The sequence below is a fragment of the Molothrus ater genome, chromosome 18 (assembly GCF_012460135.2).
Source record: "Molothrus ater isolate BHLD 08-10-18 breed brown headed cowbird chromosome 18, BPBGC_Mater_1.1, whole genome shotgun sequence".
NCBI lineage: Eukaryota > Metazoa > Chordata > Aves > Passeriformes > Icteridae > Molothrus > Molothrus ater.
In genome coordinates, this window is record NC_050495.2 from 7,630,310 (window position 1) to 7,649,502 (window position 19,193).

At 38.0% G+C, this 19,193-nt stretch overlaps 1 protein-coding gene across 2 annotated transcripts in view; it reads left to right on the forward strand.

The window, feature by feature from the left end:
* Positions 1-19,193, forward strand: part of TXNRD2 (thioredoxin reductase 2) — a 32,144-nt gene that overhangs the window by 740 nt on the left and 12,211 nt on the right. For both annotated transcript variants that reach the window (XM_036393100.1, XM_036393101.2), the window contains exons 2-12: positions 389-454; positions 1,157-1,213; positions 1,817-1,961; positions 2,277-2,351; positions 3,162-3,240; positions 4,172-4,234; positions 4,586-4,656; positions 8,112-8,131; positions 8,502-8,593; positions 9,886-10,060; positions 17,570-17,706. In XM_036393100.1, coding sequence (XP_036248993.1) covers positions 389-454; positions 1,157-1,213; positions 1,817-1,961; positions 2,277-2,351; positions 3,162-3,240; positions 4,172-4,234; positions 4,586-4,656; positions 8,112-8,131; positions 8,502-8,593; positions 9,886-10,060; positions 17,570-17,706 — 980 coding nt within the window. The remainder of the gene's footprint in view (positions 1-388; positions 455-1,156; positions 1,214-1,816; positions 1,962-2,276; positions 2,352-3,161; positions 3,241-4,171; positions 4,235-4,585; positions 4,657-8,111; positions 8,132-8,501; positions 8,594-9,885; positions 10,061-17,569; positions 17,707-19,193) is intronic.

A 19,193-nucleotide genomic window follows, 5' to 3' on the forward strand; every position in this document is an offset into this window, starting at 1 on the left:
GCCCCGGCAGGGCACACACGGCATGTAAAGCTTTGAGTCCGATAAGACGACCCCGCAGAAAAATATCTGCGTAAAACTCGCTGCTGTAATTCCCAGACAGAGACCAGTACTGGATCCCAGTTGCATTAATTATGAGCCTCTTGGGACGTTGTGTGAAAATTTAATCTGTTTTCTCACTTTGTTTGAAGTGCTTTATTTTCTGTATTTCATGCAGAAAACCAGAGTAGATAGCTTAATGAACAAACCACAGCACTTGAGTGAAGTGAGGAAAACCCAAATCAGCAATAATCAATTATAAAAATAGGTGTACTCTGATACTGTCCTTACATACCTCTCCCATCTTCCTGATCTGTTTCTATTCCTTCTTTTTTTCACGTCCTCTTCACAGGAAAAAATGAGTATGATCTTCTGGTCATCGGTGGAGGGTCTGGAGGCCTTGCTTGTGCAAAAGAAGGTTTGTATGTGTAAATAACTAACAGAAGTTCTGGTTTAACTTCAATGGGGTGTAAGGAAACTATGGGAAGTGTTACTGATAATCTTAAAGCTTCTTAAGAAGCATAGTACACTCAGTACCTGTACATTAATTATTAACTTAGCTCCATATGGTTAATCTGCAAATTGATTCACACCCTCAGATGGTGTGATCTTTTTTGGCTTTCCTCTTAAGTTTTAAAAAATGTTTTATTCTTTTGTCATGGGAAAAACTAATAAGCTTTAATTTCACTGTTATAAAAGTATTCAGAGTAACTCCATAGATACTGTATTTTTTTTTAATACCATTCTCATTTATGTGTTAAAACAACAATACCTTCAGACTGTTTCCAAGATCTAACTGCTGTAGAGAACCTTGCCCCTTTTGTATCTCAGGGTAGCATGTTCAACAACCCACAGTGTTCTTAAATATCTCATTTGAGGTCAAATTGCATTTTTAGGGTCAGTGGAAGCTGGAGGCCCCAGTCTAGGTTATTAAGCATCTTCCAGAGAATTTGCTGACTATGTAGGCAGGTTGGGTCGCTGGTCTGGTATCTTGAGTTATACAGAAAAAAATCACCAGCTGTCATCTCCTGTATTTTATCTGTGTCTGTGCTACTAAAAATGTTTATGTTTGTGTATTTCTCCTTCCTCTATATACCTTACCTTGCTTCTTTGTTTACAGCTGCTCAGTTTGGAAGAAAAGTGGCTGTTCTGGATTATGTTGAACCTTCCCCACAAGGTATGGAAGAGAAATAACAGGGTAATAATTGGACATGCATATAATTCAGCTGCTCAGGTGAGCAGGTTACTTCAGAGAGCAGTGTCCAAAGCCACACTGCCTGTTTTGCTTGGATTAAAAGTCCTTAAACCCAGCTTGTGCCATGGCTTGTTCTCTCCAAGATGAACCAGCTGTGCCTGCTCCCCTGCACATTAAGGTTGTTAGCAGTGCTTGATGCTACCATTGATAGTGGACTTTGGACTTAAATAAGTGAGAATATTCCCTCTGTCAAAATGTTATTTACAATTTCTAAAAATTACTAATTGTGTCATGCTGAGGCTCCTTCTACACAATGCACAAAATGAGATCTGCAAATGTGAATGTTTGGTTACGGAATCTTCTGAGCTCTGAGAAAAAATCTTTAGATGGTTTGAATTTTAGAAGAAAAATTTACAGAGATGTTTTTATTTGTTATCAAAGAAATGAGCACAAAGAAAGTTATAAACTAATCTGTAGGAGACAGTAAACTATGTTGTTACGGAACTTCTTACTTCCCATGGACCCAACTGCATTGTCACACTGATGTAATTTACTTTTTTTTTCTTTCTTTATTTTTTTCCCAAGGAACTGCATGGGGACTTGGTGGAACTTGTGTGAATGTTGGCTGCATTCCTAAAAAGCTTATGCATCAAGCAGCCCTTTTAGGGAGTGCCCTTAAAGATGCCCAACACTATGGCTGGAATATATCCCAACCTGTTCATCATAGCTGGTAAAAACTGTTGCTTATATCCACTCCTATGTGCTGCACATGCATAACAATAACTTTTTTCCCAGCTGGTGTTTATTACTGGACAGTTAGGGAAGTGAATTTTGCATGTAAAATTTTAGCCTGGTACTTGTTAAAAACCAGAATTAGTTTTTAGGGCAGAAATTATGTTGATTTGGACTTGATAATTTGCTTTTACAATAAAAAATACTGTGGTTCATTCCTCATTTTTAGCATTTATCTTTGCCTATATCTTTGTGTTGCATAACCTGAATGTGTAATATGATGACTTCACGTTCAGTCTCTTTTTTGTGACAGGTCTGTGATGGCAGAAGGTGTTCAGAATTATGTGAAATCCTTGAACTGGGGACACAGAGTACAACTACAAGAAAAGTAAATAAGACTTTGAAGTTTGTCTTCCTTCCCACAGTCCAGGACGTGTTCTTGCCCTTGTAGAACTGCAGAATTGCCTCTGAAGTTTCTATCTAGAGCTAATATTTTGAGTCTGTAAGTCCTTTCTTCTGGGGTCTGTAAGTGCCCCTGTCAGTGTAAGTGGTCTCTTCCTCCCCCATTTTCCTTTTTGCTGAAATAGTGGTTGACACTGACCATACACAAAAGCTTTCTAGCAGTGCAGTGATGCTCTCGTTAGCCTGGAGAGGTTTTGCATTAATATGAAGCAGTGAAGGTTTCTTAAGATACTTTTGATCTTGTCCCCCAAAATTTCTATGCCATACAAAACCATAGCTAACACTATACTAGAGCAGCAGATTTTTTTTTTTCCAGCATGCAGTTCCTTTATAGAGAAATTATAATCGAAAATTTAACAGATTCTAGTCTTGTTACTCCTGCTGAGGCATTTTGGTGTGTTCTCAAATAAGCATGGTATCAGAAATACTATAGATAATACTAGTAATGCTATGGCTAACAGAAAATGTATTTTCTGAAGAGGTCAATAATCTGATCTCAAAGATTGTTACAAGATTAATTTACTTTTCTCTATAGAGGAGTTTAGTGTGACACAAGAATTAAGTGACAAATTATGACAGATCTGCAAGCAGTCCTATGAAATGAGATTCCTTCCTTTTACTGCTCTATGCCTGATTGCTACCCTTTTTAGTACTTAAATACAGAAAAGGTAGCTGATTGTATTTCATACCTATTCTTGTTAAGTGTACATTGCTGATGCTGTTTTCTTCTAAACAGGAAGGTGAAATATTTCAACGTAAAAGGAAGTTTTTCTGATCCACATACAGTCCGTGGTGTAACAAAAGCAGGTAAAGAGGTGAGCTGCTCTGCTGATTTCTGCAGTGTTGGTTACTTGGAACGTTTCAGGTCACTTGGGAGTGAGATTGTCCTTTGCAAATTGTTTGAGGTATTCAGTATTGTTTTAGTGAGTGAGATTTGCATTTTCCACTTAGAGAAATTGTTTATGAACTTGACTGGTGCCTGGCCTGTTGGTTGCTATTGCTTTTTTCTGCGGGTGGAAACGCTGAGACAAAAGATTTTTGTTTGATTTGGTCAGTCATGCTGATGCTTACAGAAATGTAAGTTCTGAGAGACGAGAATTAGGTTGCTCTGAGCTGCTTCCCTCCTTCAGGTGATTTGTAGGGGTGATTAACTCGGTAATACCAAATTGTGTGTGGGAGGCAATTAGTGTGAATGCACAGCTGGGTCACATAACAGAATGGTGGCCATTGCTGGGTATTTAACAAGGCCTGAAAGTGCCTTTTTAACACCTTTTTGAGGGTAATTGTTTAATGTTACTGATTCATATCAGCTCGAAGGTCAGGTTTTTGGAGGTAGGTGCCTAGCATTTTCTAGAAACGGTCTCCTTTTGTGGTAGCTGAACTCCAGGCCTGAGATAGAACTTACTGCTGTGATCTCTGTGTGTTTTATCCTGACAGGAAATTGATTTTAAAAGTGCTGTTTGTGCATAAATATTGCTTCCATGTAGTCATCAGAATCTTGTGCAGTGTAAGAACAATTGCATGGTTAATATTAAAACAAAACCTAGTAGAGAATGGGTAGGCGAAAATCTGCATATATTAGTTTATCTCCATCCCTTTTTAATGCATTACTGATTATTATGTCACATAAATAGCAGATGGTAGTGCCAGTTTTCTCATTGATCACTCATTTGTACATAGATGAAATCCAAAGACAGATAAAAGGACTGTAAATGCTTGATTTTAATTTTTCATTTTTGTTTGTAGATTGTTGTTACTGCAGATAATATTGTCATTGCTACTGGAGGAAGACCAAAATACCCTACACATGTAAGTTACCCTTCCATTTGACAACTTCAGTGCTTTGCTGAGATGCAGAACACAGTGAAGGAAGATAAAGAATGTAAAAATAAAGCAACACACGAGAGGTTTTTGTACTTGTGTCACACAAAAAATTGTCTTCATATAAAGGATGGCTTTTTAGAAAAACATTTCCATAGACAACAATTTGCTCTGATTCAGTATGTTGGTGTTGCTTAGAGCTGTAGGATAATTCAGGTTGGAAGTTGGCAGCCCCAGATATATTCCCCTTGGTCTGTACTTCAGCCAACACAGCCTGAATTGCTATTAACTTCTATTGCTGACAGGATTTGCATTGTAGATTCACCTGTGTGATCATAGGTTGCAGGTGCATTGGAGTATGGAATCACAAGTGATGATCTGTTCTGGTTAAAGAAATCTCCTGGAAAAACGTAAGTTACCTTACCATGGCTGTAATAGATGCTGGCATTCCTACCTTCTCTATGTAGCAGGGTGAAAAATGTCCAAAATTGCCTTTTGTACACCCATTTTTCTTCTGTTTTCCTTCTGAAAATGTGCTTTTCAACGCAGCAGTATCATCCTACCAAACTTCATTAGTAGCTCTTCCCCCTCCTCCTGTTATGAAATTCCCTTCTAAAATCAAATTAAATAACGTTTTCACCGTGTTGGGTTGTGCTGTAGCTATTACACCCTGGGTCACAAGAGGGCAGCATGAACTCACCTGGGGGCTGCTCAGTCCCTGTTCCTCAATTAGGGGAGAAGTTTCAATATAATTTTGCTTTCTCCTAAGTTCTGGTAATGACAGTTCTGATAACAAAAGAAAATATGAAGAAACATTTGGATCACTTTTGCTTTGGAAGCTATTGTTTAACTGAAATATTAGAACATTGCTTTTAATGGAAATACTAAAATGCCACAGTTGCTTTTTACAGCACACAGCACAGTAGGATTCCAAGTCAAGACTGCCGTAGAGCAATTTCCTGATGAAGATAATTGTGATAGGAAATGCAGATTTGCTAGCCTGAAAGTCAGATAATGCTATATTTTTGTCTTCTCTACTGAGCAATTCTAGAAAAAACAAGAGACTTCAAGCTGTTATGCTAGTGTTTGTGCAAAAAAAAAAAAACCTTGCCATTCATGGCAGTGACTTTCTGCTATAAAAAATGCACTGTATTAAGCTAAACTTCAAATAGGAAAATGAGGCTTCTTGGAACAGTTTCAGAAAGAAGGTAAATTTGTTGTTGTTTGTAGTGTTTCAGTCACCTCTAGAATGTTGAGGGCATGATTTATGTGAGGAAATTGTTTTTAAGAAAAGCAACACCCACCCCCTCAAAAAAAAAAACCCCAACAAAATCCCAAACCAAATTATAAGATTTATCCTTGTAAGAGGTTTCTGTGAAAATGTGGCTCTTGTCCAGTTGCTGCCAATGCAAGTTGTAACAGTGTAATGTGGGAGTCTAGTGTTTATATGTTGCATTCCTGAGATTTAGTCAAAATAAGCCTGCAGGGGCTACAGTAGCATTTCTGTGCTTTATCAGGCTGTGTCTTAGCAAATGAAGGAGGGAGTTGTTAAAGGTTTGTTTCTGTCGGATTTGTTTCTGTTATAAATATTCCCAAGGTTCAGTTTAACACCTTTTGTTTTCAGTCTGAGCTGTGTTGTAGTTATTCTTTCTTTTCTCCCTCTCCAAGTGTACATATCTCAGCTACAAATTACATGCCTGGAGGTTAAAGAACTGTCAGTCCTGCAGTTATTCTTTTGTTTTTTTTTTTTTTTAAGTAAACCATTAACCAACTTTAAAAGTCCCATAGATATACAAACATGGGGCAGAAACTCACTCCTGAGATGAAGGGTTTTGGCAGAGTGAATTAGAAGAGATGCCTTGAAATGTGTTGAGAATGAGTAAGAAATTGAACAGGTGTGAACAAGGTTAGGTTCTGCTTTCCTAACTTTTCTTTTAGACATTGACAATGCCCAGGAACCCCCTGTTTTGTACAAGAAAGTGTGAATAATGTGGGGCTGATACTATGAGTAAGTGCCAGCTGACATCCATTTTTCATCTAATGAAAAACAAGAGCAAACATATGCCCAAATTACAGAAATTCTTATTCTTTTCCCTGTGAATCTCCAGTAGATATTTCTTTATGGGCAGTATGAGGCTTTTTGCAGCACTTCCCAGGAGCTGCATGCTAATGAGGGTGTGATCATTCATTCACAGATGAATCAGATGCCCTAATGCTGGAAAAATTATTTCCCATTATGTTAAATTATTTGCCAAGCATAAACCCCAGACTAGCAGATTTTAATCGCTTTTACTCAACCTATTCTCTGTACACCTTCAGAAGTTGTGTGTTTTTATTGTAAGATAGAGAGATGTTATCTGGAGCCTTTTGTAAGAAAACATGTGTTGTACTGACTGTGCAGTCCCTGGGGCTTACAGAGCTGCAGCCTCCATGTCTGCACTCCTCAGAAGTTTAAAAGCAGTGCTCTTAGAACTGAGAGTTGCTGCAGATTTGTTTAGGGTAAGGCATAGGCCACAAGCCCATTCAAAAACCTAACAAAATACTTTGTTGTCAGTGGAAATACTGTGTGGGTTGCCATCTCCAAACTGTGAGATTTTAACAAGTCTGTATAAGACATAAACAGCAGAGGAGTGCAAGTGCAGCCTGTCCAGCAGCTGAGTGTTAATGGCTGCCTGTCTGGAGCTGCTTGTACCTGCAGAACAGGGACTGAGCATTCTGCCTTTTGTAGCCAGCAAATGTAGGGGTGGGGAGAGAGGAACTGCTGCTGTGTAGGGATCAGCTGGGGACAGAGATGGAAGCTGCTGTGCTGGAGAGCTGATACACCTCATAAATTGCTAGTGTTGATGGACAATTGCAATTATATTCTTGATTGAAAGGCTGTGAAATATTGAGAGCGGTGGGAGCTGGGGTTTTATTTAAGAACTAAAATGGATATATTTGGTAAATATCAGTCTAAGTAAATCTATTAAACCCATTTTCTGTAATATCATAAACAAATGTTTGAAGACAGGAAGGACAAATATTTGGCATCTGGAAAAAATACAGTGATTAAAAAGCAGATGGTTATAAATCAAAATGAAATTTAGCAATGAATAAAATCTTCATTTGGAACTGTAACCTACTTGATAGGAAGACATAATCTAATTGATAGACCATCCCCATGTGCTGAAAGATGAGCTGTCAGGGAAGAAGATTGGCCTGGCTGAATAGAGGGTTTTAACTGGAACTCAGGAAAAAAAAGGGTGTTTATGCCCCTGGGAGAAGAGGGAGGACCACAAGGATGCCATAAGGTTGTACAGGGAGAAAATTAGAGGGGCCAAAGCCCAATTAGAACTTAATCTGGCTACTGCTGTAAAAGGCAATAAAAATGTTTCTATAAATACAGTAGCAACAAAAAGAGGGCTCAGGAGAATCCCCATCCTTTATTGGATGTGGCGGGGGGAGAAACACAGAAATAAGGACAAGGAAAAGGCTGAGCTACTTAATGCCTTCTTTGCCTCAGTCCTTAATAGTAAGAGCAGTTGTTCTGTGGTACCCAGCCCCTGAGCTGAAAGATGGGGACAGGGAACAGAATGAAGCCCCCATAAATCATGAGGACTTGGTTAGAAACCTGCTACAGCCCTTGGACATGCACAAATCCAAGGGTCCGAAGGGGATCCACCCCAGGGTGCTGAGGGAGCTGATGGAAGAGCTGACTGAGCCACCCTCCATCATTTCCCAGCACTCCTGGCTAACTCAGGGCTCCCAGCTGACTGGAAGTTGGCAAAGGTGACACCCACATCAGAAAATATTTTTTTTCTGGTTATGCAAAAATATGCAGAAGCTCATTCCACTGCTTTCTTCTTTTCTTCTTTTTCTGTAACAGGTTGGTTGTTGGAGCCAGCTGTATCCTTTGAAAAGCCTGTGATGATCTGTGATTTTAACTAGCATAGCTGTCTTTCCTATGAAAGTTCAGTTTTCAGAATTCCTCTGCTCATGTCATGTAGTTGAGTTGATAAGAGAATAGTAATACTTTTCTGTGCAGTAGCACCATGGAAATTAAGATCAGCTGAGGTTAAATTCTCAGGATCTTAAATCCAGTGTTAACTATGTTAACTATAAGACTTCCAAGTTATATTCTATGTACAAAGGCAAGCTAAAGATGTCTGTGTGAGGAGAACGTGGTATCTCCAAGTGAAAAGCTCACTTGTATACTACTCATATATTGTGTTTATTGAAATTGTTGTTTACATTTGCTTAACTGGTGTGTCCCCAGATGTGTCCCTTGAGTGTGCTGGTTTTCTGACAGGCATTGGATTGGACACTACAGTCATGATGAGAAGTGTCCCACTTCGTGGGTTTGATCAGGCAAGTACAGAGTATCTTACATCTCCTTATCTAGCAAAAATAATAAAATCTATTATTTTTATCTCCTAAAGAAAAAATGTTGTTTGCATCTCCAAACATTTCCTAATATGTGCACAGATTTTGAGTTGGGAGTATTGTTGCTTAAGTGGCAGTGACAAACACCACCCATGCTAGTGACACTAGTGACAGATCCTGGTTGTACGTCACCCTCTCCCATCTGGAGTGCCTTCCTTAAAACTGGTGGCTTGTATGCCTTGAAAGTAGTACCATGAGTTTGCAAAACATTGTGTAAGAATAATTCTTGGGATTTACACTCCTCACTGAAGAAATCCACACCTGTAACAGCATGATGTCTGAGCAAGCAGGGAATAGTGTGTGTGTAGCACTTGGTCAAACACTTACAGTAGGAGAACTTGATCCTCTGTAGGCAGGAGGAGCACAATGGCCACACCAAAGTTACTAAAGTATTAATGGAGATAAAATAATTATGTCCAGTCTGCAGCCACATTGAGGTTGATGGAAACTGATTAATGAGCTCTCGTGTTTCTGAAGAGACATAACCCTGCTGTTGCCTTCATATTAGTTAATATCAACTTTGAAAATAAAGTTTTGTAAGCTGAGAGAGCTTGTGTGGAGTTGTTCTATGTGAGTGGTTTTGTAATAATATCCTTTAAGTAATAAACATACTCTGGCAAGGTGCAACCTGAGTTCCTGCTAGTCAAGAGCACTGATATCTTTGGATAAACCTGTTGATACCACATTTTACTGCTTCATTTTGGTGTGGCATTATTTCAAACAGGCTCTTAGGACAAAAGTGGTTTGGTTTTTTTGGCTTTGTATTAGAACTTCCCATGAAACCTTAGTGATTCACAGTCATTGCAGAGAAATGTCAGGTGTTATGGCAAAAGGAAATATCTTTCTCCCATTGTTTTATGAAAGTATTTAATTTTCATCAAACTACTAGAAAATTGTAATTATGGTAATGGTAAATTGAACGTGCTCTAGATTATGTAAACAACAAATGCTTTAAAAGCAACTATTTTATTAATTTACTGTTATATTTTTTGAAAATAATTTGAGTATGCAGGTGTAGGTGCCTCTTGGAATGAAGTTGCAGGTCATAGTGGCTCCCTAAGTTGTTATGTGTTAGCAGTGCATAGTAACTAAGTGATAAAGAATGTTTGAAATGCACCAAGTATTTACTGGGGTTTCCTGAACCCAGCTGAAGGAGGGGTTTCCATTGAAAAGGTCACATATCTAAGAAAAAACAAATTTGTTTCACTACTCAACAGCAAATGGCTTCTTTAGTAACTGAGCACATGGAATCTTATGGCACAAAATTTTTAAAGAGATGCTTCCCAACTAAAGTTGAAAAACTGGAGAGCGACAGATTGCAAGTCACTTGGAAAAATGCTGACCTGGACACAGAAGAAAACGATTCTTTCGACACCGTGATGTGGGCAGTAGGTAAATATGATTATCTTAACATTTCTTTGCAATGCTTTCCATTCTGAAAGTGAAGTCACTTCATCATGGGGTCAAACAACCCCCCCCCCATTAAATGTTTAGTGACTTAAAGATTGATTATTGTTTAATTCTTTTCTTGCATGCCTGACTTGTTCATTTACAGTCTAAAAACACATTAAAGTTACAGTGACTGGAAGAAGTCTGTGGTAACTATTTTTGCATGAGCTGCAATAAATGGGAGACCATCTAGTCTTTCTCACTTTTACTAGAGTAAGAACATGAGTTCCAGCAAGCTCTGCTTTGCAGGTAGTGTTCTCTAAGTCCATACTCTTGATTGATTCATGAAGCTATTCACTGTAAGTGCATATTTATCCTTCTAGGATTTTTTCTAAACTGTGCTGCTTAAGTTTGTTACTGCAGCTGTCATCCAATTCAGAGAAAAAGAAGTAACTGGCTCTAAAAACCCAAGCTCTTGCAGGGAACCTTGAAACTGTATAGCTTTTGGAAATCTGGTTAGGGACTTTCACATATCTCAGACCCCTTGGAACTGACATACAACGACTAAGGGTAAATTGCTTTAAAGGAACGCTGTGATAAATGTCTGTGAGCGTAATCACCAGAAATGGGAATCAAATCTGGGGTTTTCCTCCTTTGAGACAAATGCTGCTTCCTTCAATGACTAACATACTAAATTATGTACAAGGCTCCTGCCCACAGGAATGAAAATACTCCTTGAGTGTTGTCTCCCTGAGCTGCTCATTTGTCGCTGTTACCAGTCTGTCCTCAGTTTCTGTATTGGTTCAGACGGGCTGTAAGCCCACCAGAGTAGGAGACTCTTGTCTTTTGTGCTTATAAAGCTTTGTGAATATCTGGAATTCTAGATCAATAATGCATGGTTAAATGTAGTAGTGGTATTTGGCAGGCAGATGATATCTGGCAAACAAAGTAAATAGGCTTAAACGTACTGCCCAAGAAATCTGTGTGGTTGCAGACAAGTAATCAGTTTTACTAGCAGCTTTAGCAATCCCCTTGACTACTTTATATTCTTTTTATCTGGCATTTCTGTTTTAGAGTAGTGGGAATGCATTACTCTTTCATTTGTTTATAACATAAATTTAAATTCTTGTGGTTGTAGAATAGATCCATTACAGGATCAGAAACAGGTCATTTATAGCATTTCGTATTTTGCCCAGTGGATTTAATCTACTATCCAGTTGTTCCATTTCCCTGGTTAAGTCAGCTTTATATCTTCCTAATACCCCAAACAGAGAGCAGGTTGTGCATTGTGACAAATGTTTTCTTTTCCTTACTGTAACTACTACTCTCTTAGAAGTGCCTTGGGCTCTACAAATTGTGGAAACAGCCTGTAATAATGGATTATTCTCATCAGAACCAATCAAACAGACTAGTGCTTGCCGAGGGCAAAAAAAAGCTCATGCTATCTGGACACATAAGAATTCTGAAAACTGTAGAATAATATTCATGAGGTGAGATGAAAATGTTTCCAAAAAGTGGGTTTCTAAGTGCTGTATTTGATTTTTCTTAAGCTTTCTGGTAAAAAACCCAACCCATTCTGTGGTTCTATGAAAAGTACACTGAGTTGGAGACACACATGTCAAATGTCAAGTCAGTTTGTTGACTTTTGTCTAAGATGGAAAAAAGAGCTTTTAAGTTGAAAAATAAGAAAAAAATCTTGGTTTACTGTTAATTATAATGGAATAAGTTTGCATGATAGACTGTTGCAATTCAGTTGTAACATGAGTCTGCTCATTATTTCAATACAGAGGAGTTACATGTGTTATAATTTTTGTCATAGATTTGAGTTACAATCCATATTTAGAAACAGCAAAATGAATAGTGTGAGGATTTTGTGTTGCCTTTTTTTAGTGTTCAGATTGGCACTCCACCCTTAAGGATTAAACACATTAACAGTTAAAGCTGGTTAATTGGTGTGCAGTCCATATGATTCATTGTTTTGCTCTGTATCAACACACCCACACCAGGTGTCTCAGATAATAGGCTGGGAACCTTAGTGGTGTTGAGGATTTCCTGTCTGCAGATGTGCCAGTTATAATACTGATTGAAGCAAGTCAGCTTGTAGAGTTGGTTAAAAAGCAGCTGCTACTGTTAACTAATTGTAGCCTAAATGATAGTACATATTTCCATAATTTTTGCCAGTGCATCATGGAATTTTAGTAGAAGTTTTTATTAATAATGTTTAAAATAGTTACTGATAGTGGGACGTAGTTTAATAAGCTACAGTACTATCTCTTAATGTCAACCTTTTAAAAAGAAAATTAGGTTGCGTTTGTCTGATGAGTTTTGTTTTGCTTTTGGAATGTGTGATTTTCTGCTTGTATGGATAAGCCAGTAAAAGCAGGCACAATGCTCCCTTTGTTTTTCTAGCAGCTTTTTTTGAACTAGTCAAAATATTTGAGGGGAGAAAGAGAAATCTCATTTTGACACGTTTTAATTTAATTTGAAAGTTTCAGTCTTCAGTCAAGCTTTGTAGGTAACTCATGGACCTATCATACCTTGCTGAGGGACTACATACTGTTATATTCCTTCTCAGTGCAAGAGCTTGTTCTTGATGTTTATTTGATTTTTCCAGTTCAGCTCTGTATGTCTTTCTGTCTTACTAGTGCTGTCTTTGGCTTCTAGAGAATTCTCCTGAAATGATAAGATTTTGAGGTTTTGAACAGGATCCTTGCTGTTTGGTATGGACAAAGGGTTAAGTACATAACATTTTTTGTAATAGTATTCTTCAAGGCTTACAACCAAACCAGTTTGGGTTAACAAGGGAAACAGAAACTTTGTTAGGAGATTTTCTGTGAAAAGTCCCGTAAAGTAAAATTTTCCTGTGATCTCCTATGAGCACATCTCTGCCAGCCCCTGTAGAAAAGGGAATGGGATTTAGATTTATCTTGGCAAACACAATTTTGCCATTGAGTTTTTAATCTTTGACCTATTCAGTGAAAAATAAAGCACCTTGGTTGATCTCAGACAACTCTTAGTGCTGATGTGCTGTGGTTTGCTGAAGCTTTGGGCTTTGTTCTGAGCTTCCCATGTCTGTCTCTCTTACTAACTTGAATTCATTACTCTCTTGATTAGATATGGTTTCTGCAATCCTAATGAAAATTGTCATTCCCATTATATCAGCCAGTGCTTTTAGTTTTTTTTCCAATATCTAATTTTAAGGGCATTCAGTCAGACTTTATTCAGCAGCACATTTTTAATGTGCTTTTCCCTTTTTGTGCAACCAACCCATAAACTTTCAGTGTAACTTTTATTTTATGCCACTTATTATACCAGCCTGTAACTACTTGTTCAAAAAAATAACTTGTTCACGTGCTAGGTTATGCCTCTAAATCTAGATGTGAAGAAGGTTGGATTGAGAACTATTTCAGCACTAAGGTGCTATTTGAGTTGATAGGTAATGCTTACCTTTACTTCAATGATGGTAGAAATAGATTTTGAAATGGCAGAAAATTACTCCAAAGTAATTTTTTGAAAACAGTATAATTACTGCATGCAGAAAACAGATTCTGTTCAATCTAAATGCTGAGGAGATTGAAGCCAATGACCTACCTCTCTTGGGAGTGGTGGTTGAGTGCTCATTTTTGAGACTGCAGAGCCATCCTTTGAAACCAAACCTTTGGTTAAAGCAAGCTTTGTGTGGGAGAAATAATGTAAGAGGAAACTGTAACTTTCTTCTCAGAAAATGTTTCCAGCCCTTTTTCCTTTTTACAGGACGTTGAGAACAGAAAAAGTAGAATTTTAGAAGTCTGTGCCATGCTGTAAGTTTTTAATTTGATTACATGTCACTTGGAGTTGCTTTCGTTGTGAACTCCAGGTGTGCACTGGATGGCCACAGGCAGGTTTTTGCTCATTGCAGCACAAGCTTTCTGCTGAGGGGACCCCTCTGTGTAAAAAGTGTTGGTGCTACAGGAGAGTACAGTGAGCAGCCTTGCCAGAGAAGCAATTACTGCCCCAGTATTGACTAAGGGCCAGATTTTTTTTCAAATTGTGGCAGCCACGCTGGAGGTTTATCAGTAAAGGATGTTCAAAAGCATCCTTGTAGAAATGGTGCACACTGATATCAATGTGATAAAGGTTCTGAACTTTTTTTAACCTTATTTAATCTTGCTCTAGTCTGTATTTTCTGTAATCTGAACAGTAGTTACACTGAAGTGGTTTTTATTAGTCATTATCAGCTGGTTATGTTTTAGTGAACATCTTGTGGGTTTTAGGAGACATTTGAAGGAGGAAAGGGCAGTGGTATTGAAACTCATTTGGGGAATGTGTCAGGCACTCAGAATGAAGAGAGTACTTAGACTGGGAACACAGACAAGATTTTGATTAAGGTCAGACTGAGGTCAGATTGGATAAAGTTATAAGGTGATGTGCCAATATATAGGGAAGAAGTGGAGAAGATTATTGGGCTTGAGCTTTATTCCAGAAAAACTCTCCTGTCACCCAGCAGTATCCTCACAGTGGCCATCTACAATAAAATGTGTAGTTGGCTCTAGTTTGGATTTTTCAGATGTTGAGAGGCAAACAGGCATTCTAATTTCTGTGGTTAAGAAACTCTGGAAGACCCATTATAAAATTCTGCTGTCAGCTGCACCTTTATCACCCTGGGAAATCTTACTGGGTATAAGAGTATGCTGTCACTCATTTACCACTGCTACTTACCTGACTATGGCTGTGCCTCTGGATTCTGAGTTTAGCTGTTTCAGTCTCCACTGTTGAAGGTCCTGCACCTGAAGGTCACAGTCTGATACTCGTTCCCCTTGTTCTGTGGTCAGGTATAATTACCAGAAGCCCCGGGCAGGTGATGGGACACAAATGCCACAGCACACCACAGCCAGCCTGGCCATGTCTGTGATGTGACTTCAGCCACTCCCCTGTCACTCTCTGCAGTAGAGCCCCCTAGCTGGCAGCCCCCTTAGGAAGCTGTGTTGTTAGATTTTACAAAAACAGATCAAAAAGCTGCTTTTGCTTTTAAAGTTAAAAGCAAAAGGGGGCTGGCACTGAAAGCAGGGCTCTGTGTGGTTTTCACAGCTGTGTAAGTGTATGGGTCTATGAAAGATGAGATTGTGGTGTGCTGTTAGAAGTGCAAGAGGCAGGTAACCTTTTTAAGGGTCAGATTTGAGTTACACCTTTCTTCTAGATGTCTGGCATATTTTGCTGTTTTGAATGAAAGCTATATCTAATCTTGTGTCCTATACAATTGTACACTCCTGCTCTTTGGCAGTTTCAGGACATCTTCAAACTAAAAGCACATGTGCTGATTTTAGGCAAAGGGTTTGTGTGCCTGATAGGATTTAGAATCTTAGAAGTAAGCTGTGAAGTCATGGTTTCTTGAAGTTGAAAATATGAAAAAATCAGGAGTTATGGGTATAAAATGGAAGTCCTTCTGAGAAATGGTGAGAACTGATTTTACAATAGTAAGTGAACGTTGGTAAACATCAAAATTCCCTGAATTTGGCACTACAACCTACCAAGACACATTGTATAATCATGAGCCTAAGCTACTGAATTTGAGATGAAGCAAGATCAGTAAGTATAGTTCTTGTTTATGGGGATGAACCTGCATAGAGCTAAAGGCCAGTAAAGCTTCAGTTCAGTGTTTAAAAATTTTGGTTTTGCCTTCAAAAATAATAGTTAGGCAGTAAAATTGAGAGAGAAACTTTGCTGTGAGAAGTAGCACATTTTTTGTAACTCTTAGCTATTAATACCAAGCTGTACATATGTTAAAATTGGCTGCAATGGAAAGGTTAAGTGTTATCCTGCAGGTTTGATAAACTCAGCTGTTGTTGCCATAGGTCTTTAAATGACTATTGAGGGGTTTTCTTTTTTTTCCTCTTTCAGTGCCTGCCATTGCGTGCTAAGTTTTCTCTTGGCTCTGCCTGGCAGGAAAAAGAGGAAAATAGAAAACCCCATTAGTTGTCCATTTGCAGAATACCCAGGTTTTACTCTCAATACCCAAAGAAATACAACGGTAGGAAGTTGTTTCACATCCGAGCCAAGATAAGGTCCTGGAGGTTTATTATTTTTGTTGCCTGATAGCATCAGGACTGGGGAGCAGGGGGCAGAGAAGGAACAGCAGATCAACATCCCATGGGGACAACAGAAGGGAAGACAGACAGATAGCCAAGTGCCGACAGCTTCAGTCAGTGCTCCCAGAGGAAGTGTTGGTTTCACCAGATGAAATTAATACACAGAAGTCTTTACAGAGGCATTCAGATGTGACATTGTTTGAGGGCCTGCCTATATGGAAGATGTATAAAGCACTGAATCATATGTTTACATATAATTAGGTCTGTATTGACAAGCCAGGTTTTCCTTTTGTTTAATAATTTCCTACATTAACATCAAAGAGCTTGTTTTTATAATGAAAACACATTTCCTCTTTTGTTTTGCTTTGCCATAGCTCTGTATTAAATTGAATGCAAATCGTGACTCACGCAAAGGAGACTTGAATGTGTAGATATATCCATGTTCATTAAAGCCTCTAAAACAGACACAATGTTTAAAAAATTCCTTCATTTGGATATATTCAGTTTGAGATTTTTTCTGTGTGATCTTTAAAAATTTTTTGACTACCATGTAATTTCACTGTGCTTATTAACTTTCAAACAAGTTGGATAGGATTTAAGATTCCAATTTCTGGGTCAGGAATTGCTTCCTTAGATACTCTATACAAAGCTCAGTGTAATGCTGTTAAGACTTCAGTGATCAAGGGGTAACTATGCAGAAAACACTACAAAAATATATTTTTAAAATATGAGATAATTTGATATCATTGGAATAGGAAGCTGTAATAAAATCTGGGCTTGGTTGGATTTGCCTCATTTGTTTTTAAATACGTTTAAAATGTTTCTAAACTCTACAGAAATAGCTCAACTACAGTCTGAGATAACTAAATCAGCACTTAAATTTTATCAACTTTGCTCTCAAAACCTTTCATCTAAGGTGAGGGTACTAAAAGTGTTTTAAGATAAGTGTATTCAGATTACCAGAAACAAGGACTTCAGGAATGTTTAACAGCATTATTAATATTTTTTATTCAAAAAGTATACAGAGCACATTGTTGGACTGGGCACCATTCAGTTAATGTTTATTGGAAATTTTCAGTGTAAAAGTTGCTTCGTTTTTGTATGTATATTTGTGCTACATTAGAAAACCAAATTTAGAATCTTCAATAAATATGAAATCGTGTGGGTTTTGTACTTTTCCCAGTGGGTGTGGTTTTCCATATTTAAAAGGATAACCCTCTGATGTCTGAGCAAAGGCAATAGTGATTGAGCTCCTTTCCCACAGAATCTCATAGCCATGCTTTCCACCCCTGCAGCTTTCTCAGTATAAATTATCTCATATTTCTGCTTGGACTATCAAATAGAACAAAGTTCTTGGAGATCCACAGTGGAGGATGCCAGCTTTTTAGAATAACACTGCTGAAGTTTTCCAATTGCTTTAACTTTTTTTTTTTTTTTTTTCCTTAAGGCCGAGCCCCTGACACCAAAACTCTCAATTTGGAGACAGTTGGAGTGAAAATTAACTCTGAAACTGGAAAGATTATTGTTGATGCCCGTGAAGCTACTTCTGTTCCTCACATTTATGCAGTTGGAGACATAACAGAGGTACTGAGTCTACATAAACTATTTTACAATAACAGGAAGCCAGCTTTGTTCCTGACTAATAACTAGTCCCCAGATGTAGTCATGCTCTAGTGTATATCTCAGTGTTTCCCACTTTTTCACTTGGCAGGGCTGGAGTGTTTATGCCAGCCACCTGGGTCAGTAATTCCCTTCACAGGGATCTTGTGAAGTATCTCAGCATGAGAGATTATTGCTGATGTTTATCAGGGAATGCATCGTTGGTCACAGGCTAATAATGATGTCTTTATCACTCCTATTATCTTTCTAATAATGTTTGTATCACTTTTGACATATGACTTCATACTGCCTGTGAATGCTGAGTGAAAGCAATTCTTCTGTAGCTAAGTACATTTACTGGGAATGACCATGCCAAGTTCTGTGACTGCATTTGGGGTATTTTGGGTGTTAATTGAGACTAATCACAAAACAGCTTATCAGCTCCCTGATGCAAAATGCTGCTAATGAAGTACTTTCCTCTAGAGTAAGAAAAAGTAATTACTGAAAGTAGTAAATGCATTTGACTTTTCTTCATGATTTGTGAATGATTATGCTAAATAAACATGTGGGGTATGGCGTTTTGTTTGGGTTTTTTGTTGTTTGGTTGTTTTTTTTTTTTTTTTAAGAAGGGTACATCATAACCTAAGCAAAATAATTTACTTGTTAGATAGGTAAAACCAGATTCTGTGGTCTTATTCTAGTGCTATTGATAATCTATAGTCAAATATGACAAGAATGTCTTGTCATGATAAATGTGCACTTAAATACTTTCAATCTGCCAATTTTCATTTTACATAAGAGCTCAAGTTGTCTGCTGTAACTTGGGCATCCTCAAATTTGTTGATTTCATTAAAAATGTTTGTCTGGATTCTGAACTGTAGAGTTACAGGAGCATGTTGTCATCATCTGCCTGCTGTGCCTGGAAAATTTGGGCAATATGTAGAACACAGAGCAATGCTGGGCATTACAAGATACAGAGTTCTCTCACCTGTTACTGGAATTGAGGCCTTTCCATCAAGATAATTTTTCATATAGTGCAGGCATCTGCCTTACAAGTCTGGTAAAGCTAAATACTGTAGCAATATCCAAACAATATATGTAGTATCATTTTAGAGAAGTTTAGAAAATTTCTCATTCTGCTGTGTTTAAAATATTTTAAAGATCTCTCAAATGTATAAACCTTACAGGTGCTTTTAGTCTCTGAAGAGATTGTAATGGATTAAATGATGTCTTGGGAATAGCCCTGCAAATTTCTGACTGGACTCTGGAGCTGCCAGAGACACTTAAATCTCATAAATCTGCTAACCTCTTCCCTCTGTGTAGACTTGTGTTTCTTCCTGTCTGTCTCCATCTTCATGTGGACTTGCCATTTCCTTTTAAATTGCATTAAAACTCTTCTCAGATATTTCTCCTTTTTTACTTTTCCTCCTTACTCTACACAACTTCTCTGTCCGGTTGTCCTGTCCAGTCAC